The sequence below is a fragment of the Leptosomus discolor genome, chromosome 4 (assembly GCF_034619465.1).
Source record: "Leptosomus discolor isolate bLepDis1 chromosome 4, bLepDis1.hap2, whole genome shotgun sequence".
Taxonomy (NCBI): domain Eukaryota; kingdom Metazoa; phylum Chordata; class Aves; order Leptosomiformes; family Leptosomidae; genus Leptosomus; species Leptosomus discolor.
Window position 1 is genome coordinate 52,017,127 of NC_141394.1, and position 26,189 is coordinate 52,043,315.

Consider the following 26,189-nt stretch of genomic DNA (forward strand, 5'->3'; position numbering starts at 1 on the left):
TTCCTAAGTGCTAATGATATCATACAGTGGCTGGTGTTGCTGATAATCCTGTTTTATTCAGTATTCAGAGATCAGGGGAGATTGGCTTGGATAACTACCCTGACTAGGAATGCTGCTCCAGAATCTGACCCTGCCTCACAGCTCACATCAGAAATGAACCACTCGGATTGGGTGAAGGAGATACGTGAGATGGGCCAGATGCTGAAGGAGTGCATTCTTTCAGCTGCTGGGAATCCCTTCTCCTGCCTTGAAGAGGGAGAGTCTAATGGTGCAGCAGTAGAACCCACAGACGTTACAACCGTCCAGGTTCCAGCTGAAACGCAAGGGCAGTCAGAGCCAGCAGCAGTCGCCCCTGTGGAAACGAGGAAATCTAAGATGAAATCAGACCACTCAGTTAAGAAAGGAGGGCCCTCAGAACCTGCAGGCGAGCCAGTGGTTGAGATAATCACAGAGTCCCTGACGTACGACAGTCTCCGTAATCTGCACAAAGACATCGTACGGCGGGGGCGTGAGGCTTTTACAACCTGGTTACTTCGGGTCTGGGATCTTATGGGTACGGGTGTGCAACTGGATGGCAGTGAGGCAAGGAATTTGGGACCCTTGACTCAGGACTCAGGTGTCAATCTGGTATTTGTAAGGGAGCCAGGGACCCTTTCCCTCTGGGAGCGGCTTTTAATGAGTGTGAGAGAGAGGTTTGTCCACAGAGAGAGAATGCAGGAGCACCATCATAGAATGCGCTGGAAGACCCTTGAGGAAGGGATCCAGCAGCTGAGAGAAGTGGCAGTATTGGAGGTACTCTTTGGGAGGGATGGACAGCATGGTAATGACCCTGACAAAGTCAGGTGCACAGGGCAAATGTTGTGGAATCTGGCAAATCTAGGGCCATCCGAATACTCCACCTTCATTGCAATGATTAATGCAGATAACGACCGAGAGACAGTGGGTTCTGTCACGAGCAAGCTTAGAAATTTTGAAAGCATGATCAATGGCCCAATGCAGGCTAACGTTTCTGCTGTGATTAAGAGCCTACAAGAGGAGATGAGGGAAATAAAGCAGGAGGTGAGGAGGAGCAGTTCCCATTTGGCACCGGTACAAGTCACAGGCCCCAAAGTCGGAGCCCAACGTCCCCCAGCTAGAGGGAGAGGGTACACCCCACGAGCTGAGCTATGGTACTTCCTGCGCGACCATGGGGAAGACATGGGAAGGTGGGATGGGAAACCCACTTCTGTCCTGGCAGCACGGGTGCATCAACTCAAGGAGGGAAACACTAACCGGGGGAGTAACACTAAAGTGAAGGTAGCCTCAACCTCCCAGGACCGAGCTGCCAGATATTACAGAAGGGAGGATGAGCTGACAGATCCCCTTGAAGGAACCTCTAGTATGTATGTCCAGGAAGGGAATGGTAACCAGTGCTAGAGGGGCCCTGCCTCTAGCCAGGGAGAGGCACGGGAAAACCGGATATTTTGGACGGTGTGGATCCGATGGCCTGGCACGTCAGAGCCACAAAAATACAAAGCGTTAGTTGATACTGGTGCGCAGTGTACCCTAATGCCATCGGGACATGTGGGGGCAGAACCTGTTTCCATTGCCGGGGTAACGGGGGGATCGCAGCAATTGACTCTGTTGGAAGCCGAGGTGAGCCTTACTGGGAAGGAGTGGCAGAAACATCCGATTGTGACTGGCCCAGAGGCCCCGTGTATTCTGGGCATAGACTTCCTCCGGAACGGTTATTACAAGGACCCAAAAGGTCTCAGGTGGGCATTTGGGATAGCTGCTGTGGAGGCAGAGAGCATTAGGCAATTGAACACCTTGCCCGGACTATCAGAAAACCCATCTGCAGTAGGACTCTTGAAGGTGGAAGAGCAACAAGTGCCAATTGCCACCTCGACAGTGCACCGCCGGCAGTATCGGACGAATCGAGATGCCGTGATCCCCATCCACAAAATGATCCGCGAGCTGGAGAGTCAAGGGGTGGTCAGCAAGACCCACTCACCCTTCAACAGCCCCATTTGGCCTGTGCGCAAGTCTGACGGAGAATGGAGATTGACTGTGGACTATCGTGGCTTGAATGAAGTGACTCCACCGTTGAGCGCTGCCGTGCCGGACATGCTGGAACTCCAGTACGAGCTGGAGTCCAAGGCAGCAAAGTGGTATGCCACTATTGACATTGCCAATGCTTTTTTCTCCATTCCTCTGGCAGCAGAATGTAGGCCTCAGTTTGCCTTCACCTGGAGAGGCGTACAGTACACCTGGAACCGACTGCCCCAGGGGTGGAAGCACAGTCCCACCATCTGCCATGGACTGATCCAGGCTGCACTGGAAAAGGGTGAAGCTCCGGAACATCTGCAGTACATCGATGACATCATTGTGTGGGGGAACACAGCAAAGGAAGTATTTGGGAAAGGAGAGAAGATCATCCAGATTCTCCTGGAAGCTGGTTTTGCCATCAAGAAGAGCAAAGTCAAGGGACCTGCCCGAGAGATCCAGTTCCTGGGGGTAAAGTGGCAAGATGGACGGCGTCAGATCCCCACCGAGGTCATCAATAAGATCACTGCGATGTCTCCACCAACCAGCAAGAAGGAAACACAGGCTTTCCTAGGCGCCATAGGTTTTTGGAGAATGCACATTCCTGAGTACAGCCAGATTGTGAGCCCTCTGTACCTGGTTACCCGCAAGAAGAACGATTTCCACTGGGGCCCTGAACAGCAACAAGCTTTTGCCCAAATCAAGCGGGAGATCGCTCATGCGCTAGCCCTTGGCCCAGTCAGGACAGGACCAGAGGTGAGGAACGTGCTCTACTCTGCGGCCGGGAACAATGGTTTGTCCTGGAGCCTTTGGCAGAAGGTGCCTGGAGAGACTCGTGGCCGACCACTGGGATTCTGGAGTCGAAGTTATAGAGGGTCTGAGGCCAACTACACTCCCACAGAGAAGGAAATCCTAGCAGCCTATGAAGGAGTCCAAGCTGCCTCGGAAGTGATTGGCACCGAAGCACAACTCCTCCTGGCACCCCGACTACCGGTGCTGGGGTGGATGTTTAAAGGAAAGGTTCCCTCCACCCACCACGCCACTGACGCCACATGGAGCAAATGGATTGCCCTCATCACACAGCGCGCCCGTATTGGAAACCCAAATCGCCCTGGGATTTTGGAGATAATTACGAACTGGCCGGAAGGTGAAGACTTTGGCCTCACTGACGAAGAGGAGCAGGAACAAGTGACGCGGGCTGAAGAAGCTCCACCGTACAACCAACTACCAGCAGAGGAAACACGATATGCTCTTTTCACTGACGGTTCCTGTCGCATCGTAGGGATGAAGCGGAAGTGGAAAGCAGCCGTATGGAGCCCCACACGACAGGTCGCACAAGCTACTGAAGGAGAAGGTGGATCAAGTCAACTTGCTGAACTCAAAGCCGTTCAACTAGCCCTGGACATTGCTGAAAGAGAGAAGTGGCCAAAGCTCTACCTTTATACTGATTCGTGGATGGTAGCCAATGCTCTGTGGGGCTGGCTGGAAAGGTGGAAAAAGGCCAACTGGCAGCGTAGGGGAAAACCAGTCTGGGCTGCTGATGAGTGGAAAGATATTGCCACTCGGGTAAAGAAGCTACCTGTGAGGGTCCGTCATGTAGATGCTCATGTCCCCAGGAGTCGGGCTAATGAAGAACATCGTAACAATGAACAGGTAGATCAGGCTGCAAAAATAGAGGTGTCCCAGATAGACTTAGATTGGCAACATAAAGGAGAGTTGTTCTTAGCTCGATGGGCCCATGATGCCTCAGGCCATCAAGGCAGAGAGGCCACTTATAAATGGGCACGGGACCGAGGGGTGGATCTAACCATGAACAGTATCTCCCAGGTTATCCAAGACTGTGAGACCTGCGCTGCGATCAAGCAGGCCAAGCGGGTAAAGCCTCTGTGGTACGGTGGACGATGGTCAAAGTACAGGTATGGGGAAGCCTGGCAAATTGACTACATCACTCTTCCCCAAACCCGTCAAGGCAAGCGCTACGTGCTGACCATGGTGGAAGCAACCACTGGGTGGCTGGAGACCTACCCTGTGCCTCATGCTACCGCCCGGAACACCATCTTGGGCCTGGAAAAGCAAGTTCTTTGGAGACATGGCACCCCTGAGAGAATCGAGTCAGACAACGGGACACATTTCAAGAATAGCCTCATAAGCACTTGGGCCAGAGAACATGGAATCGAATGGATATATCATATCCCTTATCATGCACCAGCTGCCGGGAAAGTTGAACGGTGCAATGGGCTACTTAAGACTACCCTAAAAGCACTTGGAGGGGGGACTTTCAAAAATTGGGAACTGAACTTAGCAAAGGCCACCTGGATGGTCAATACCCGAGGGTCCATCAATCGAGCTGGTCCTGCCCAGTCTGGACCCTTGCACACAGTGGACGGAGATAAAGTCCCTGTGGTACACACGAGAGGTATGTTAGGAAAGACTGTTTGGATTAATCCCACATCAGGCAAAGGCACACCCCTCCGTGGGGTTGCTTTTGCTCAAGGACCTGGTTACACTTGGTGGGTAATGCAGGAAAATGGGGAAACCCGTTGTGTACCACAAGGAGACCTAATTTTAAGTGAGAACTCTGTGTAAGGTTTCATTGTGTATATATGTATATATGTATCTGTAAGGGGGCATTGGGTTGGGTATGGTGTAGATGGTAATAGAATAAGGGGTGGATTATGTCCTGGGTTACAGTGTAAAATGTGCCAAAAGAAAAAAAATATATTCTATCACCATCTTCAGGAGCTGTTGAGACCAGGTGGGGCGGTGCTCCCTGCCTCCCCCCTCTGGACTATCTCCTGTTACTGGGCACAACAATGCCTTATCGCCTGACCCATCGATAACTCGCTCCTGGGCTATCTCCTGTTAATGGCCCATCAAGGAACTGCCTCACGACTCCCCATCCCATTGTGAGATGCTCCGCCCGGGGAGGGGGGGGAAGGAGCCAAGCAGTCCATGCCAAATAAAAACGGAGATTTTGAACACGCTAGCCGCCTTTCTTCCACTGGATTCCCAGAGGAGCTTTTCCCCCCACTGGAGTTCCAGAGGACAAGAGCTACCTGCCGACCACTGGACCTCCGGAGGAAGACCAGACTCTTTTACCTGATTGCTGCTTCCACAGAACTACACCCATCACTTCAGGAGGACTGCAGCCAGCATCTTATCAGACTGCTACTGCCACCCTAACAGGGTGTCAGGTTGTATTCCTGACTCTGTCAGTGTAAACCAGTGGGTTGTTTGTTTTTTCCCTGCCTTGTGTTATATATATATATATATTAGTAAAGAACTGTTATTCCTATTCCCCATATCTTTGCCTGAAGGCCCGTTAATTTCAAAATTATAATAGTTTGGAGGGAAGGGGGTTGCACTCTCCATTTCAAGGGAGGCTCCTGCCTTCCTCCACAGACACCTGTCTTTTCAAACCAAGACAGATTTTGGCGCCCAACGTGGGGCCCGAGGGCATCGAGAGATAAAAGGAATAACGGTTCTTGTGCGTTGGATATAGATTCCTTGTTAAGTGGCATCATGTGGGCTAGTTTATCCTGGTTCATGTGGCATGTGGTGGTGGCTGTATTTCTCCCATTTGCAGGCCCTTATCTAAACATGGGTCCTATAACTAAGGCTACCGTGACTGTTATCCAGTTTGTTTTATGGATTAATAAGGTGAGGAATTCATGGCTTATTAACTTCCTCTGGAAGGCGGGCACATGGATTCGGAGCTATCAAACACTAAATGTATGCTTTTGGGGTTACTTTAATAATGGTACCTACTGTGAGGAAATGACACCGGGAGAAACTTTCTCCCAACCCCTAACCCAGCTCTTTGGGTCTACTCCACCAGTTTTCGAAGGATTCAGAGCTTTCCTAAGTGCTAATGATATCATACAGTGGCTGGTGTTGCTGATAATCCTGTTTTATTCAGTATTCAGAGATCAGGGGAGATTGGCTTGGATAACTACCCTGACTAGGAATGCTGCTCCAGAATCTGACCCTGCCTCACAGCTCACATCAGAAATGAACCACTCGGATTGGGTGAAGGAGATACGTGAGATGGGCCAGATGCTGAAGGAGTGCATTCTTTCAGCTGCTGGGAATCCCTTCTCCTGCCTTGAAGAGGGAGAGTCTAATGGTGCAGCAGTAGAACCCACAGACGTTACAACCGTCCAGGTTCCAGCTGAAACGCAAGGGCAGTCAGAGCCAGCAGCAGTCGCCCCTGTGGAAACGAGGAAATCTAAGATGAAATCAGACCACTCAGTTAAGAAAGGAGGGCCCTCAGAACCTGCAGGCGAGCCAGTGGTTGAGATAATCACAGAGTCCCTGACGTACGACAGTCTCCGTAATCTGCACAAAGACATCGTACGGCGGGGGCGTGAGGCTTTTACAACCTGGTTACTTCGGGTCTGGGATCTTATGGGTACGGGTGTGCAACTGGATGGCAGTGAGGCAAGGAATTTGGGACCCTTGACTCAGGACTCAGGTGTCAATCTGGTATTTGTAAGGGAGCCAGGGACCCTTTCCCTCTGGGAGCGGCTTTTAATGAGTGTGAGAGAGAGGTTTGTCCACAGAGAGAGAATGCAGGAGCACCATCATAGAATGCGCTGGAAGACCCTTGAGGAAGGGATCCAGCAGCTGAGAGAAGTGGCAGTATTGGAGGTACTCTTTGGGAGGGATGGACAGCATGGTAATGACCCTGACAAAGTCAGGTGCACAGGGCAAATGTTGTGGAATCTGGCAAATCTAGGGCCATCCGAATACTCCACCTTCATTGCAATGATTAATGCAGATAACGACCGAGAGACAGTGGGTTCTGTCACGAGCAAGCTTAGAAATTTTGAAAGCATGATCAATGGCCCAATGCAGGCTAACGTTTCTGCTGTGATTAAGAGCCTACAAGAGGAGATGAGGGAAATAAAGCAGGAGGTGAGGAGGAGCAGTTCCCATTTGGCACCGGTACAAGTCACAGGCCCCAAAGTCGGAGCCCAACGTCCCCCAGCTAGAGGGAGAGGGTACACCCCACGAGCTGAGCTATGGTACTTCCTGCGCGACCATGGGGAAGACATGGGAAGGTGGGATGGGAAACCCACTTCTGTCCTGGCAGCACGGGTGCATCAACTCAAGGAGGGAAACACTAACCGGGGGAGTAACACTAAAGTGAAGGTAGCCTCAACCTCCCAGGACCGAGCTGCCAGATATTACAGAAGGGAGGATGAGCTGACAGATCCCCTTGAAGGAACCTCTAGTATGTATGTCCAGGAAGGGAATGGTAACCAGTGCTAGAGGGGCCCTGCCTCTAGCCAGGGAGAGGCACGGGAAAACCGGATATTTTGGACGGTGTGGATCCGATGGCCTGGCACGTCAGAGCCACAAAAATACAAAGCGTTAGTTGATACTGGTGCGCAGTGTACCCTAATGCCATCGGGACATGTGGGGGCAGAACCTGTTTCCATTGCCGGGGTAACGGGGGGATCGCAGCAATTGACTCTGTTGGAAGCCGAGGTGAGCCTTACTGGGAAGGAGTGGCAGAAACATCCGATTGTGACTGGCCCAGAGGCCCCGTGTATTCTGGGCATAGACTTCCTCCGGAACGGTTATTACAAGGACCCAAAAGGTCTCAGGTGGGCATTTGGGATAGCTGCTGTGGAGGCAGAGAGCATTAGGCAATTGAACACCTTGCCCGGACTATCAGAAAACCCATCTGCAGTAGGACTCTTGAAGGTGGAAGAGCAACAAGTGCCAATTGCCACCTCGACAGTGCACCGCCGGCAGTATCGGACGAATCGAGATGCCGTGATCCCCATCCACAAAATGATCCGCGAGCTGGAGAGTCAAGGGGTGGTCAGCAAGACCCACTCACCCTTCAACAGCCCCATTTGGCCTGTGCGCAAGTCTGACGGAGAATGGAGATTGACTGTGGACTATCGTGGCTTGAATGAAGTGACTCCACCGTTGAGCGCTGCCGTGCCGGACATGCTGGAACTCCAGTACGAGCTGGAGTCCAAGGCAGCAAAGTGGTATGCCACTATTGACATTGCCAATGCTTTTTTCTCCATTCCTCTGGCAGCAGAATGTAGGCCTCAGTTTGCCTTCACCTGGAGAGGCGTACAGTACACCTGGAACCGACTGCCCCAGGGGTGGAAGCACAGTCCCACCATCTGCCATGGACTGATCCAGGCTGCACTGGAAAAGGGTGAAGCTCCGGAACATCTGCAGTACATCGATGACATCATTGTGTGGGGGAACACAGCAAAGGAAGTATTTGGGAAAGGAGAGAAGATCATCCAGATTCTCCTGGAAGCTGGTTTTGCCATCAAGAAGAGCAAAGTCAAGGGACCTGCCCGAGAGATCCAGTTCCTGGGGGTAAAGTGGCAAGATGGACGGCGTCAGATCCCCACCGAGGTCATCAATAAGATCACTGCGATGTCTCCACCAACCAGCAAGAAGGAAACACAGGCTTTCCTAGGCGCCATAGGTTTTTGGAGAATGCACATTCCTGAGTACAGCCAGATTGTGAGCCCTCTGTACCTGGTTACCCGCAAGAAGAACGATTTCCACTGGGGCCCTGAACAGCAACAAGCTTTTGCCCAAATCAAGCGGGAGATCGCTCATGCGCTAGCCCTTGGCCCAGTCAGGACAGGACCAGAGGTGAGGAACGTGCTCTACTCTGCGGCCGGGAACAATGGTTTGTCCTGGAGCCTTTGGCAGAAGGTGCCTGGAGAGACTCGTGGCCGACCACTGGGATTCTGGAGTCGAAGTTATAGAGGGTCTGAGGCCAACTACACTCCCACAGAGAAGGAAATCCTAGCAGCCTATGAAGGAGTCCAAGCTGCCTCGGAAGTGATTGGCACCGAAGCACAACTCCTCCTGGCACCCCGACTACCGGTGCTGGGGTGGATGTTTAAAGGAAAGGTTCCCTCCACCCACCACGCCACTGACGCCACATGGAGCAAATGGATTGCCCTCATCACACAGCGCGCCCGTATTGGAAACCCAAATCGCCCTGGGATTTTGGAGATAATTACGAACTGGCCGGAAGGTGAAGACTTTGGCCTCACTGACGAAGAGGAGCAGGAACAAGTGACGCGGGCTGAAGAAGCTCCACCGTACAACCAACTACCAGCAGAGGAAACACGATATGCTCTTTTCACTGACGGTTCCTGTCGCATCGTAGGGATGAAGCGGAAGTGGAAAGCAGCCGTATGGAGCCCCACACGACAGGTCGCACAAGCTACTGAAGGAGAAGGTGGATCAAGTCAACTTGCTGAACTCAAAGCCGTTCAACTAGCCCTGGACATTGCTGAAAGAGAGAAGTGGCCAAAGCTCTACCTTTATACTGATTCGTGGATGGTAGCCAATGCTCTGTGGGGCTGGCTGGAAAGGTGGAAAAAGGCCAACTGGCAGCGTAGGGGAAAACCAGTCTGGGCTGCTGATGAGTGGAAAGATATTGCCACTCGGGTAAAGAAGCTACCTGTGAGGGTCCGTCATGTAGATGCTCATGTCCCCAGGAGTCGGGCTAATGAAGAACATCGTAACAATGAACAGGTAGATCAGGCTGCAAAAATAGAGGTGTCCCAGATAGACTTAGATTGGCAACATAAAGGAGAGTTGTTCTTAGCTCGATGGGCCCATGATGCCTCAGGCCATCAAGGCAGAGAGGCCACTTATAAATGGGCACGGGACCGAGGGGTGGATCTAACCATGAACAGTATCTCCCAGGTTATCCAAGACTGTGAGACCTGCGCTGCGATCAAGCAGGCCAAGCGGGTAAAGCCTCTGTGGTACGGTGGACGATGGTCAAAGTACAGGTATGGGGAAGCCTGGCAAATTGACTACATCACTCTTCCCCAAACCCGTCAAGGCAAGCGCTACGTGCTGACCATGGTGGAAGCAACCACTGGGTGGCTGGAGACCTACCCTGTGCCTCATGCTACCGCCCGGAACACCATCTTGGGCCTGGAAAAGCAAGTTCTTTGGAGACATGGCACCCCTGAGAGAATCGAGTCAGACAACGGGACACATTTCAAGAATAGCCTCATAAGCACTTGGGCCAGAGAACATGGAATCGAATGGATATATCATATCCCTTATCATGCACCAGCTGCCGGGAAAGTTGAACGGTGCAATGGGCTACTTAAGACTACCCTAAAAGCACTTGGAGGGGGGACTTTCAAAAATTGGGAACTGAACTTAGCAAAGGCCACCTGGATGGTCAATACCCGAGGGTCCATCAATCGAGCTGGTCCTGCCCAGTCTGGACCCTTGCACACAGTGGACGGAGATAAAGTCCCTGTGGTACACACGAGAGGTATGTTAGGAAAGACTGTTTGGATTAATCCCACATCAGGCAAAGGCACACCCCTCCGTGGGGTTGCTTTTGCTCAAGGACCTGGTTACACTTGGTGGGTAATGCAGGAAAATGGGGAAACCCGTTGTGTACCACAAGGAGACCTAATTTTAAGTGAGAACTCTGTGTAAGGTTTCATTGTGTATATATGTATATATGTATCTGTAAGGGGGCATTGGGTTGGGTATGGTGTAGATGGTAATAGAATAAGGGGTGGATTATGTCCTGGGTTACAGTGTAAAATGTGCCAAAAGAAAAAAAATATATTCTATCACCATCTTCAGGAGCTGTTGAGACCAGGTGGGGCGGTGCTCCCTGCCTCCCCCCTCTGGACTATCTCCTGTTACTGGGCACAACAATGCCTTATCGCCTGACCCATCGATAACTCGCTCCTGGGCTATCTCCTGTTAATGGCCCATCAAGGAACTGCCTCACGACTCCCCATCCCATTGTGAGATGCTCCGCCCGGGGAGGGGGGGGAAGGAGCCAAGCAGTCCATGCCAAATAAAAACGGAGATTTTGAACACGCTAGCCGCCTTTCTTCCACTGGATTCCCAGAGGAGCTTTTCCCCCCACTGGAGTTCCAGAGGACAAGAGCTACCTGCCGACCACTGGACCTCCGGAGGAAGACCAGACTCTTTTACCTGATTGCTGCTTCCACAGAACTACACCCATCACTTCAGGAGGACTGCAGCCAGCATCTTATCAGACTGCTACTGCCACCCTAACAGGGTGTCAGGTTGTATTCCTGACTCTGTCAGTGTAAACCAGTGGGTTGTTTGTTTTTTCCCTGCCTTGTGTTATATATATATATATATTAGTAAAGAACTGTTATTCCTATTCCCCATATCTTTGCCTGAAGGCCCGTTAATTTCAAAATTATAATAGTTTGGAGGGAAGGGGGTTGCACTCTCCATTTCAAGGGAGGCTCCTGCCTTCCTCCACAGACACCTGTCTTTTCAAACCAAGACACAGAGGAAGGACAACATTTTGCCATTATCTGAATGACAGTTCCTAAAACACTAGATACATCCTTAAAGAGCACAGGGTGGATGACAACCCTGACTCTATCTGCTATCAAGCCTCCCTCCTTAGCTGCCAGCTGAATGCTACACAGTGGCTACAGTATACGCAAGCAGGGAACTTGTGCAAACCTGCTGAGGTTCTGGCTGCGGTTTCCCCTCTTTCTGTCCCTGAGGACTGCTCTCCTGTCAATTGTGACTGCTGCATATTCATTTGGCTGAGTGTAGCTTTGTTAGTATTAGTGCTGCTTTATTAAATGTTTTCACTTCAGCCCACGGGTCTCTTCTCCTTTTCCCGATTCCCCTTCGGGGCTGGTGAGGGGTTGTTGGGTGATAGAGTAACTCTTACAGTTTAGCCCTGAATATGGGCCAAATGTAGACAGTTTAAATTGAGACTGATTTTTATATAAAGCCACATTAAATCTCTAAACTGGAAGAGGAAGTAGCAAGAAAAAATAATTCTTACTTGGTTATCATTAAGGAAACCAAAGTTTGCTGACTTCCTCTTCTTTGTAATAAGAACCAGGCAGACCATTATCATTCTCAACCCCATCAGAAATTTTACCACTATGACAGCAAAAGAATGCTGAAATATCTAAGAAAAGCATTGTTGCAATTCCATACATCAAGAATTATTTCACTCTGAAATGTGAACCCCCTGAAGGATTTTATGTTTGGAGTTTGCAGGTCACTGGTAATGGAAAGGATAAATAGAAGTGACATTAGACACCCACACACTTCTACCAAGTTACTATCCAATATATTATCAGACGAATCCAGACTGTAAACTAGTAACTTGCTGTTAATAATGTCCTAGACCACAAAAGCAAAGTAAGTTTTGTAAGTTTAATAACATCTTGCTACTGCTGTTTTTAACTGTGTAGTAATAATGGCCTTTCATATGATACATAAACATTAACTGACATTAATGACATTTTTTAATGTCCTTGCTGATACTCCTAACAATCTTGTAAGCTATTGTTCCCTAATAGATTAGATTACCATAGAAGCCAAAGGGCCTAATTAAGATCAAGAGCCCTTTCATGCTAAACATAGAGCAAACATATCCTATTCTGAAGAATGTATAAGCTAAAAAATGAGATGCTTGAGGAGTGTTGACAAAAGAAAGGTATAACCCAATGTTTACAAATTATTACTGGTACATTAAAAGATTGCAAAATTTTCACATCTGCTCCTTTAGCTGCCATCATTCATTAAAACAGAAATATTTGAAAAACAAATCTGGTTTTTGCCCTATCTAATATCAGTTGATTTTTTTCCTTCAGTTTGGTCAAAAAAGATAAACAGTTTAATCTCGTTTTTGCTTTGGCACAATGCTATTCTCTCTAAAGCACAACAGTAGAAAAATTAGTTTATCTATGATATTTTCATCAAAACATAAAGAGCACACTGTGAAGATATTTATATACATAAAAGTGCAATGAGCCCAAAGTGACTACTTTGGTACTGATGAAAAGTAAGATGTGTTTTAAGTATTTTGCTGAATCAGGATCTTAACTGTATTAGACCAATAAATTAACAAATTAATCCACAAATGCTGGCTAGTTACATATACCTTTTTCTTTCAATTAATGCAAACTTACGGTGACTCCACATTGCCCAACTCACTATACCAGAACAATTGTTTGTGGGCTGATGTAAGAAATCAGATCAATGAACAAATTCAGGTTTGAAGGGTTTGGGGTTTTTCATTTGTAGGGCTGTTTTTCACTTGTTTTATGCAAAATGTTATGATGAATTACATTCTTCAACAGATTTATGAATCTATATTATTTGCAATATACCAATTACAGTACATAAACACTTCCTCAGTAATCACTCTCGGTGGCTGCAAGATTAAGAATTTACTTCCACAATAAATTTCCAGTTTCTGTATTATTTAAACATCACTTTCACTTTTTTAGGTACTCAGAAGGTGAAATGCAGCTCCTAATAATGTTTGATGAATAAGGAAATTCTCTAAGGAGAGTAGTGCCATTTCTAAACTATTTTTATTCACTGGAATAAGCCAGAAACTTGCATATTTTGTTGATTAGCAAACCTGCAATGATTTGATTTTAAAATATTTTTAAATATTTAAAATAGTAAAAGATTTTTCAAGATTTCATAAGCTGAAAATAATTAATGTGTTGTGTATTTATGTATGTCGGTTGTAATGAGGTAATAATAACCCCCACAACATTAATATTTTATAACTAATAATATTAATTATTAACATAATAATATGTGGTGATCTTACAATTACAATATTAATTTTCTGTGAGTCAAAAAATGGGGCTCCTTTATATGGGATGGTGGTAGTCTGGCTGGTGGTACTGAGCAGCTGCGCCTGCAGGGCTCTGGAGGATGCTGTGGCAGCTGGACTGCCATGTCTATTATCATCAGTCCAGCCTTGTGCAGGTCACCCACTCCCAAAGCCATGGCACAGTGGTTCAGATGACAAATCACCAGCAGTCAGAGTAGAAGGGGACATTATCATCCACCAGCTGAAGAATAACCACTATTGGGCCATTAATATCTGAATGCACGAGGCCACCGCATGGTCCCAAGCGATGAGCTGGCAGTAGTTTTTGTGCCACAGCATGCTCATTTTTCCATATCCATCCTGTCCCACAAGTGGGTCAGTTTGATGCTAGGAAATCTTAGTATACCTCTCATCTGAATCCATGGCACAAGCAGCTTTGTGTCAGTAAATCCACTGCCAGGATCATCACAGTGGAGCTATGTGGAGTAATATACCATCTGTGTACCCCTGCCTGGGGTCTCAAACATCAGAGCCTTCAGGCCAAATCATATACCTAAATATACCAAGACCATCAAGAAGAAACATTTCCAGTCCAGCGCTCCCTGGAAGGGGGCTTCAGTTGTAATCACAGAGAGTAATACTCCCATTATTTCCCATGGCCTCACTAACCACTGCAAGTACAGTACCGGACCCTGTTGTCCAAGCGCTTCCAAAGCCATCTTCCCAGGACACGTGTGGGCTTGCCTGCAGCCCAGCACTTGACACTGGAGCACAGCCTCAGCACTCATGGCTTGACGATGGAAGGTGACATTCAACTCCACACACATGTGCTTTTCCAGAGCACACATTACCATCTAGCACTGCAGCTCTGGGCACTATCTAGGTGTGCTTCTCTCTCCTCAGAACTGGAGGGGATACAACTACACCAGTAAAGTAAAAGTACCCTTGACTGTTCTCTGACATAAAGGTCAACTGGCATTGAATGACCCCCTATTACTAATGTCTCACACCCTCCAAAACTGTAGAAAATGGACAAAGGGGAAAAAAAGCAAAGCAGCAGTTTGGAAAGAGAAAGTGAGGAAAGCAGTCAATATGCTGGAAGTTATGGCTGCTTTTCAGAAGGATCTTGATAAGCTGGAGAAAGAGTCTGGCAGGACATCATGGAGTTCACAAAGACAAATGGAAAGTTGCTCACCTGGAGAGGAGTATCTCATGCAGTAATACAGCCCAAGGCCCAGCTGGCTAGAAAGCAGCTTTGCAGAAAAAGACCTGGGGATCTTGGTTGTACAGCAATGAGCTGTAACAGTGTGGCCAACAAGTTAAGGGAAGTAATTATTCTCTGCTATTTGTCACTTGTAAGATTGCACCTGAATCAAAGCACCAAATTTGGGATTCCTGGTACAGTAAAGACATTGACAACCTGAAGCAACCCCAGCAATGGGCCCAGCAAAAATAGTTAGGGGGCTGGAGTACATAACATATAGGGAGAGACAAAGAGAGCAGTGTTTGTTCAGCCTCAAGAAGGAAGATAGCTAAGGGGAGATCTCACTGCTGTACTCAACTACTTAAGGGGGGTTTTAGAGAAGACAGAGGCAGACTTTTCTCAGAGATGCACAGTGAAAGAATAAAAGGCAGTAGGCACAAGTTGCATCAAGGGAAATTGTGGCTAGATATACAAGAAAAATAAATTATGATGAGGGCAATGAAACACTAACAGATCCTTCCTTTTTCAGTAGTGCTCTGCCTCTTGCCTCACAAGGCGTGAGGGTAGGTGTCTGAAGTGCAGGAGTGGAGACCAGAAGTGGGGAGAGAGGTGTCTGAAGTGAAGTTGAGCCTGGGAAAGGAGGAGGGCCCTAAGTGTTTCAACATTTGGGGGGTTGTTTCCTAATACCTGAATCAGGAATTAAATATCTACGTTAATTGGCAATAAATTGAGTTAAATTCCCCACCTCAAGTCTGTTTTGTCCATGACAGTACTCGGTAAGCTATTTTCCTGTCTTTACTTCAACGCACAAGTCTTCTCATTCCTTTCTATTTTCTCCCCCTGTCCCACTGGGGGGAGGTGGGTGGGTGGGTGTAAGTGAGGGGCTGTGTGGGTGGTGGGTGGCTGCAAGACAGGGCCAACTCCATAAATATCCATTTATGCCATAAATGGTAGGTTCCAGGCTACGGGGTTTCTGGCAAGACCTCTGCACCACGGTGAACCTGAGCTTGTTCCCTACTCTGAATGCCTGCAGAAAAAAAAAGAGGAAAATTTGAAAACAACAAGGGGGTCTTAGGTATGTATCAGGGAACTGAGAATAACCAAGCTGAGTCAGGCCTCTCTGAGCTGAGACAGGCCTCAGTATAATGCTGCTAATCATCACAGCAAAGTACAGGGAACTGGTAAGTCAAGATGGGCTTTGATGTAACTTTACTAACCCTGCACAAACATATTTGGCACTGTGGCAAGATAAGGACTAACCAAATGGCTGGTCACAAGTGTGAGACCTTAGTATATCTACAAAACCACACAGGAAATGATGAACTAAGATAAATCAATTTAACAAATTGATGACTGTAGGCCATTAATAAAATATAGGAAAATATTGCAAAAACGGTGCAGTTAAGACAGCTGTGGCATGAAGGCAGAGGGATGGTTCCATGGAACTGGCACTGCAGGGAAACAGCTGCAGGGTGAGGACACGGTGACCAGAGGACGCAGTGATCAGTTGCCTTTAGATTGAACCAACTCAATGTAAGGCATGAAAAATCTCTCTGAGAATGTACAGAAGTACATACTGAGAAGCACAGAAGTTCATAGGTCACAGCACTGTGGGGGTATAAAAAGACAACTTAAAGACTGCCAAGGTAGGATCAACAGAAGAGGATCGGTGTGGTAGATCCCAGCATCTAAGAACCAATGGTTACGCAGATGAACAGCCACTGAAGCCCTCTCAGCATACCAGGTGGGACATCCTGGGGACTTGTGCCAGTAGTGTGGACTCTGGGGGCCAAGAGAGGGGTATTGAGGACTTTAGTTGACTGGGGCAACTCAGGAATTTGCTGCCATAACTGTAACACTGCGCTGCTCATGGCTCAAAGACTAATGCTGCTAATGTTTTTTACAGCTATCCACTGCCATTTTCATAGTTTTTTTCATATATTGTTATAGCTGTCCAATGTCACTGCCATAATTATCTCATGGTTATGTCCTTTGTTCTCCCTTAAGTATTGCATAGTTAAATACTGCTAAGACATAACTGCATCTGCTAGTGCCATTCTTGAGTTCTCATATTTACACATTACAGTCTACATGAGCTGTTAAAAATCATCATATATATAGCACACAGCCACAGTCTCTGCCCTTGCTGGATATCACTGCTGCATGCTCCTGTTCTTCCCCAGTAACAAAGAACCATCCAGTGGGTGAGAGAATACGGGCACTGGTGCATGTAATGATGTTTTAAGCTACGCTGCATGGACCATTGAGGTAGGAGCTAGAAGACTTGACATTCTAGGTGGAGGCATTTACGAATGCAGATTATCAGTACCACACACTCATGGGCCCTGGAAGGCACCACTTGAAGGAATACCAGGTGGGTGCTCTCATGGAAAAACTAAAGATGTTCATGTAACTAATACATTTGGAGAACTGGGGAACTTGGTCTTAGAAGCACTGACAAGGCTATATCCCTAAAGAACAGGGTAGTTGCACATCTTATTTACTAGAAATAAATTCCATTCCAGTAAGTTTCCATCAGAGCAAATAGTCATGAGAATCATTTTGCTAAAATGAAGTTGTATTTTCATATTGTTACTATTTCATGAAGGCCAGTCTTCCTTTATTTTCATGGATTTGCTTGTCCAGCATTCCTATTTTAGTGTCAGTTGATTCCCATTTATTATACTGCCAGTTATCTCAGACAGCTGCTTTTCCCCACACTCTATGCAGTGCATGCCAATGCTGATAAAAGGCAGCATGTGTATGGAGGAAGGAGCAAAGGAATACTTCCGACATCTGAGACTGCTAACGAGACTAACAAATAGTGCAATTCGTGTAGGCAGCTTAGTGAAGCAGACTTTTCTAACAACATGTGGTTTGGATCCAACTTTGGCTAAGAGCAACTAGAAGTTATTGTCACCTAATAGCTCTTCTGTAACACAGATATGGCAAGGCATTGAGTTCAAATGAGTTATATCCAAAGTGTAGGGATCCAATTCATGCAAAATGCTGCCACACTAATCTAATTGGCCCCTTTTTGCTTTTTGACCATCTCAGAAAAGAACAAGGAAAAGCATCAGAAACATGTTCTAAAGTCAAAGTTGACTGACACAAGAGAGCTAAGACATGAAACACAGGGGAAATTTTTTTAGGGGATTCTAGCTCCTGGATCTATCATTCTTTGAGGTCATTTCACTGAATTGTACATGAGCCATAATGACCATTGTGTTATTTCATTTTGCTCATTAAATATATTTTTCTCTGAAATTTCCTGGTACTGGGCTGACAGAAAATCTCTATTCTGCACTGGTAGAAAATCTGTTCATTTCTGAAAAAGTCTTACTAAACTGACAGATGGTAACATTTCCCAATAGCTCACAGCTCAAGGCTCTCATTGTCTTAATATTTCATGTAGCCTTACTATTTCATAAATATGGAATAGCTGCTTGTTTCTGTAAGTGATTAAAGAACATTACATGGGTCTCAGGAAAGTGGAGAAATAATATATAAGCTAATCAGGAAATTTTCTTTGGAGAAATTATCCCACATTATCAAAAGTTACTTGTGTCATTTCAAAGAAATTCTGCTTCAGAAACTAGAAGAATTATTCGCATTTTCATTCTGGATTAAATTTTAAAACTTTCTAGGTTTGTCTCACTTCACAATGGCAAAATTTTGCAAAGCTGCTACATTTCTCATAAATTTAAATTCTACCCAGCACCACAAATAAACATAAAAACAACTTTGCTGAATTCTTGTTCTCTTTTTTTTTTTCTTTTTTTTTTTTTTAAAGAAACAGCAGTCTTTGTGTGATACCAGTTATAGAAAGTGGGAATTGAGGATGAGATTAAATATGAAGCAGATTCTTCTCATTTCTTCTTCTTTTTCATTTGGATAACTCAAATAACTAGTAAGTCTGAATTTAGAGATAATTTTCAAAGTCACAATTGTGGTATAAAAATGATGTGTGGTACTGTAGTATCCAGACAACAACCTGGATTAAAATAGTACAAATTAAGTTCCCTTTCTATCATAGATTTTCTTGTGTGACTGTGTGCAAGGTAGTTATGTTTCTCAGTTCAGTACCTGATACGTAACAAACACCACAAGCACTGGGATGAGGAAGATATATTAATGACGGTAAGAAATTGAGGAAAAAGCCATACAGAAGCTGATGGCTGTGTGGCATATACCTATCACTAATATCTTTTAAAAGCTCCTTTTGCAGATGAAATTCATGCTTTGAGCACAATATAAATGTGCTACCTTAACAAATATGACTAAACTTTATCATATAAAAGAAATATACTTATTGTTTGCATACAGACTGTAATACACTATGTATCCATACTAGTTTGAATGACTGACATAATACAAAAACTAAGTTTGTGACATTTTAACTATGGAATGATCAAACATAAATCAACAATGAAGCGACAAAATTAGTCTCTATTAATCTAAAATTAGATAATATTGTCCCTATAGAGCTGCTTTTCTGCCCAAATTATTTTCTGTGTACTAACATGAACAGAACTGTGCAGCTGATCTGACAATGAAACATGAAAAATTCAGCCCTATTTCCTCCTCCTGTTGATCCAATCCCTTGTTTATGGACTCTCTGAGCTCTGAAAAGGTGTGGATTGATGGTGGTATTATGTGTCTAAGGGAAAAACACACCCACAGGTCTCAAACCCTGGGTGTACTTGGGTTCTGTTGTAAGGCTACCTCTCTCTTCTTCAATCAGTATTCCTGCATCAGAAATATATTACAAAAATAAATATAAATTTACAATAATTTCATTCAAGATAATGATATAAAAGTATGAAAGGGGGCTTCTGTCACTGAATGTCGATGACAACTAAATATAAATGATCATTTGAAAAGATGTCCTGTGTGTAAGTAGTTCTGAGCTTTTTTTAAGCCTGAGGAAACCGATCTATCCTGCAGCTTGTCAGAACACTAGTGAATACTGATACGAGCATTTCTGCTCATTTAAACAGCATAAATGAATAAACATGTGAAGGGAATGAGCTGAGCTGAAGAAAATGATGCATTATTCATGCAGCTAACAACACTTACTCACGCCTAGTATAAATCGAAACCTAAAGTGCAAATCTAGGACACTGAGAAGATTTTCAATCATGATGAGTTATATTTAAATTCAATCTATGCCAGAAATTGTGAGTTCATTTCATGTTTTCACATCAGCACAGAAGCATTTCATGCTGCAAGACTTCCTTTCAGTGGCTACACTTTGGGAAACATAAATTATGAATGTAGCAGTTTCTGCGAATGAATGGTAAAAAATGCTAGGTGGGTTTAACGTGACATGTAGCGGACATGCAATTAAGGCAAATGTACAGCACTGGTGACTAGTTTAATTCTATCTGACATGGTCCTGAAGAAAAATACTTAAATCAAAACAAAACTGAAAAATGAGCAAGTTTTCCAAGTGAGAAAAAAGGTTGTATTTGCAATTTTTTTTTTTTAATGAAACATTCGTGTAACACCACTTCTGATATGCTCTGTTAACGCAAAACTGTGAAGGGAAGACAATAATTTCTAGAACATGATACCTGGGTTTTTGTAAACCATGTTGTCCTAATCTCTCAGCAATTCCTATTTTCAAAGTATGGAAATCATGCTGAACTCCTACACTGAACCACTGAAAAAGCTAATTTGCATTTGCAAAGTGGAAAATCTTCTTTCCTGTTTTGCATAATCAGGCCTCATAACGATACTTTTCCCAAAGACACCTAAAAACTTCATCCCCTAACTTCACTTAGTCTTAATTACCGAAGGAACACATGGCTGGAAAAAATAAAGAGAACAGATACACCTACTGTTTTGACCACGTAAGTAAGAAATATGATACAGCAATTCTTTTTCTTACTTTAAATGTATCATCGTTTGCAATCAACCTCACAGGCCTGTGCTTTCCAATATTCATTCCAGGATATGTGTGCATAACACAGTGGAGCAGAGATACCCAGCCAGCTTAGATGCAGCATAAGATACTTTAGCATAACATTGTACATGGACTGCTTGCTGTCACATAAACTACCACTACTTCTATAAGAAGAGGGATAATATGTTTCTACAGTGTGATTTTTCCCCTGAAAAAGTCAATTAAGCTTTACGTAATTCCATTAGGAAATGACCCTGTCTATGAAAAATCTGCAGACACCCAAACGGACAACTGTCAGACTGGAATTTTTTTTTTTTTTTTTTGAGATATTTCCAGTCCTTAGAGGGGAAAGCTGAGAAGTTATTTTATTTACTATTACACTGTCCTTCAGAGGATTGAACAAGAACTCTGAAAGAGCATGAATGAGACTGGGGCTCCTGAGGCTGGAAAGGATTCAAACCTTGCTGCTGCAAAGAGGACTTTGCACATGGAGTTGGTTACAGTTGTCTTCCAAAGAAGACTGTTAGGCAAAAAGTTTGAGTCAGAAAATGTGTTATAGTTCTGGAACAGTGAAGTAGGCAATACCCAGTTTTAAACATTTTATAGTGGATTAGAGTCACTCATAGTTTGAGTGATGTGAACTGGCAACTCGGAATTTCTCTTGTATAGACAATGCCTACACAACTGAGATGCATTTCTGAACCTATTTCAGATCTGAAAGGATGTGGTGAAAATATCATACTATGGTTTGCTTTCTAAACAACTCCTACAACAAATTTAGCTTGGGCAAAATCTGTTTGCAAGAGCAAATAGAATACTAGTTGATCCAAGGTTTAAGGCTTTACAGTTTCTCACCTCCAAAGAAACGCACATACTGTGGTAATATGATTACAGAACTTCCAGCAGCTAGCACAGCGTTCAGACAAGCACATTATTGGCAGCAGCTGCTCAAACAAGTACTCACCTCACTGTGCTCACCATATCCCAGCAATTGAAGGAGTGAGAAATTATGTCAATGAAATCAGCCTTTTCTGAAAAATTGCACAGTGTGCTTCCATATCAATCTAACTACTTGCTGAGCAATTAAAGTCTCCAGCTTGACAAACTATTTAAAGGTTATTTAATCATTGGGAATAAAATATTTTAATAGTGTGGATATTACTAGGCACTTCACCAAGTTATGATCCAACCCCAAATTGGTGAAGATTACAGCTGTAAAATGCTAAGATAAAGCTTTTATGATAATTAGCTTCATACAATTTAATTATGCATGTACATAAAAGAATACTGTGCATACTGTCCAACAAAGCAGAAGAGAACAACGTCCAACAAAGTAGAGGCTTAACAGCTTCTCTCAGGGAGTTTTCTCTAAGGCCGTTTCTCTTTATTTTGCTTGATCGTGTATCTTTCTCATCTTCGTGCTTTAGAAAAGATTTATACTTGTTGGCCTGATATCCCAGCATGTAAAGGATTACAACCTAAAGCATCTCATGATTATACAGATATATTACACAACAGAAATGAAATGTACTTGAATGGATTAGAGCTTCCAGTAATAATATCAAAACTCATTTGATAGAGAACCACTTACAAGAAAAAAAAAAGAGGGCTTCAAAATGCACTAAATTACCTGAAAAATCATGGGCTAAGTCGGTAAGAAAATAGTCTGATTGCCACAGCTTTTTAAAACAAAAAAACATATGAAAATACTCATTATGAATACACAGATCATGACATGTTAGTAAATTCTGGATACAGCACATTCATTTGCCATTCATTACATCAGGTAAGTCTAATTTACAACAACTGACTTCTAGTCTCAGCTTTACGCATCCCTGCACAAGACGGAAAATATAAAATCACCATTTGTGCTTTTTTGGCATAGGTTTCTACCGTAGACATATGGTAGAAAAACAAATACTTGAAAACTCTCATATTCTTCTACTTTTGCACATTCCTATTTTGTAATTACAATGCATGTATAGCTATAGAATTTCTTAATCCTGATTTCCCATTCTACCCATATAAGTATACCAACATGTTTCAACATTATTTGAAATCCCAATCTCAGTTTTGATGCAGCTTCCTTACCAAACTACTTTTAGATTAGAAAAAGCTGTTTATCAGTTATTTCTCACAATGATGGAATTTAAAATACCATTTTCCTCTGAGATCTTCATATAGTGCCAGTGTAGTTCCAAATAAGTCAACATAGCTGCTTATTAATATCATCTGAAGATCTAGTCCTTACATCAGTTGTGAAAATTCAGTAGATCTAAACTTATGCCTTTTCACTGCTCATGGCCCTTACATGTTCCAGCTACCATAATTCTACTGAACCAGCAAAACAAGGTTTCATGAAAAACATTCACATATTCCATTCCTCAATCAGCTCACCACTATAGAGATGCAAGAATAATGGCCACAACAGAGAAATGGCAATAGTTTCATTGAAAGTTTCGGTGACTAGCAAGCTACATAGTTAGATCTGTGAGATCATTTGGAAACCTCAAGCCAGCCCTGAAGGTACTTTTGATGTCAAAACGAACCCTCAAGCTACAACAGGATGAAAAATCTGAAAGTAAAGAAAAAAATCAAATTAGAAATCCCTCCCTCTTTCCTCTTTGTCCAAGTCTCCAAAATAGGCAATTCAATTAGTGCAATCAAGATTTTAAACTGAGAATTTCATCAGGTCTTCTGAATCTTGGCTAGTTTTCATCATAATTAAACCAAAAACATTTTTCAAAACAGCAATATTGTAAAGAAACTGAAAATCAAACAAGTCGAGAAAACAACTTGGCAGAACCACTCTCTTTCAGAAAAAGCCTTTGGTTCTTATGAATTAATGTTATCTGATGATAAAGCATTTGCCATAGAATTCTACTTGACAGAAATTTTCTATGTTATAGTTTTGCTATCGTGGATGAAAATCTGGAATGATGGGAATGCAAACAGAAAAGCTTCTAAGATGCCTTGTAAGATACTATGGGGATCAGTTTCTTTCTGATTGCCAGGTGATGATATCCTACATGTTGGTATTTCTGAATGTAGGCACATATGGATCACTTGAACATTTAGGTCTAAGATACTCTGTTCATCTGGAATAAGAACTAGCTGCCAGTATTGTTTTCTGGCTAGATAAGCTGAGTGCATCCAACATTATCAACACACTTCTGCTCCAGCAAATTACTTTATTAAATTTTCCTGGCAAGAGTTTACTCTGTATGAAAAATGGATGTATGTGATGCACTTCCAAATTGTTAACTAACTGATAGGTCCTTTATGTTTCTTTAAAAGATTTCAAAGGACAAAGATACAGTGTGGATCTTGAGATCAAAAAACTAGCAGAGCTTTCCACTAGGCTGTCTTTGTTGAGTAAAACACAATACTATAGATTATTTCAGTGCTTGAACACATCACTGGTTTGTCAGATGAAGACATAGGGCTGGCCTACGTGGCCTGGAGGAGAGCAAAAGGTGTGATTCCGCTGTCGGCAACATATGACAGTTAATGAATCCTCAGCACATTGGCATTTTTTATAAAAATACTGTGCAAGTATTTCGAAGTTGCAATTCCATTGGCTATATTTCACTCAGAGTCTCGTTCGGTGCTGTTGTTCTCTTTCAGTGTAATAGGAATAAAAAGACCAGTGGAGCTCTGCCAACGAACAAATGCAAAAATGCCCACAAGACATGCCTGTACTTTACTAGACTGAAGTGCTGTTATCTTCTCATGCTACAGGCAAAGATAATTTATAACTTGAAATACTAGTTGGAAGTTTTGAGATTTACCTTTCATTTAATCAGAATTTGAAAGCATGTAAACACAAATCTCTTAACTCATTCTGACATTGTCCATAATAAGGAAACTGCATAGTAGCAGCTTTAACAATCTTTGTCAATACAATTATCTAAGCTGAAGCCAAAAGGTCAAACCTTGAAAATCATGTGCAGGCTAATCAGGTAAATCAGTCAGAACAGAAGGTTTTAGCAGAATAATTTTCAGTTAATCATGTATACTCTTGTACATTACACAGACATCTAAAGTAACTACAGCCTAATAGTTGAGGACTCTGACCTCTCTAAAAACTTCTCTCTAAGCATGGTTTCTCCTGTAAGTGGAAAAGTAATGAAGAAAGTAATGTTTGATATATCTATCTTTTATGATTGGGGAAAAAAAGGTAATCAACAAACACATTTACATATGCATACAGATGATTGACTTAAGAGTAGATTGACTACAAAGATGTACAAACTGCATCACACATACAGAAACTAGTTCCAGAAACTCGAAGTGACAGCTTCCTCTTCTGGATTTTTGAAAACAAGATCTAGTAATTAGTCTGAGATCTAATCAGTTAAAAAGTTCCCCTAAAAATAGAGCTGATCAGCACTTCAGATTTCCACTTCACAGGAAACAAAAGCATTTCAAAATCTGACCTTATTCCAAATCAGAACAAATCTGAGTACTCTCAACACTTCCTAAGAAATACAATTAAAATACCGTGTTAAAACAGATTTTTTTTTTCATGCTTATATATATTATTTTTATCTTATTCTATTACAGGTACTTACTATATATGTTATTGGATGTTGTCAGTGCATCATATGACTTACATTATGTCAAGCTGACACATTACATCACACCAAATAGTCCAGTATTCTGTTTTTATATTATTTTTATATTATTTTCATCTAAAAGTAAAAGCAGTTGCTACATTGTTTATAACGAAATAGCTTATTTTCTACATCAGGGCTGCCTAGCATTTAAATAATTGTGGCTTGCTATGAGTTTTGGGATGCCTAAAAATCAAATTTATAATTTCCTGGGGATGGATAGGCTCAGCAGTATTTTACAGAACTAGATGCTCAGCATAACTGTATCAAAATTATACAGACGTGAGACAAATTCATCCTTCAGGCCAGATAGCTCACAAACCAGCAGTTCAGTAACCTTGCTGTAAATCAGTTTGGGTTTTATTCATGCTGCAATGAGACAGTGGGGTACTTTGATGCAAAATTCATTGTTTTACTTTCAATGCCTAATAGCACTACGAAGAAAACAAGCTTTTGATCTTTCTGAATATTCCCTAGACACATTTTTCTTTGAATATCCTAGTCTTCATAAAATTATCTTACTTTGTCAGATGTTCTTTATTAATCAGTCCATGCACCCACAGATAAAGACTAGAGATACTCCTCATGGCTGAAATATGTGCATAATGGATAATGAGAGGTGTGCATGGAGTTAATTTATATCATCAAGTGATGCAAGCTCTCAGCTCTTCCCAAGATCTTGGTTCCCTGATTGCTCATACTGCACGCATCTGAGTTCTGCTTAGGCTCTCATTTGGAGCAAACTGACTAGTTCCTCTAAGACAAAGCTTAAGGTGCAGCCTGGAGGTAATTTTTTTTAAGGACTTTAAT

At 43.7% G+C, this 26,189-nt stretch overlaps 1 protein-coding gene across 1 annotated transcript in view; it reads right to left on the reverse strand.

The window, feature by feature from the left end:
- TRMT9B (tRNA methyltransferase 9B (putative)) overlaps positions 1 to 26,189 on the reverse strand; it is a 91,815-nt gene that overhangs the window by 53,888 nt on the left and 11,738 nt on the right. The window contains exon 2 of the mRNA XM_086464608.1: positions 19,581 to 19,586. Coding sequence (XP_086320734.1) covers positions 19,581 to 19,586 — 6 coding nt within the window. The remainder of the gene's footprint in view (positions 1 to 19,580; positions 19,587 to 26,189) is intronic.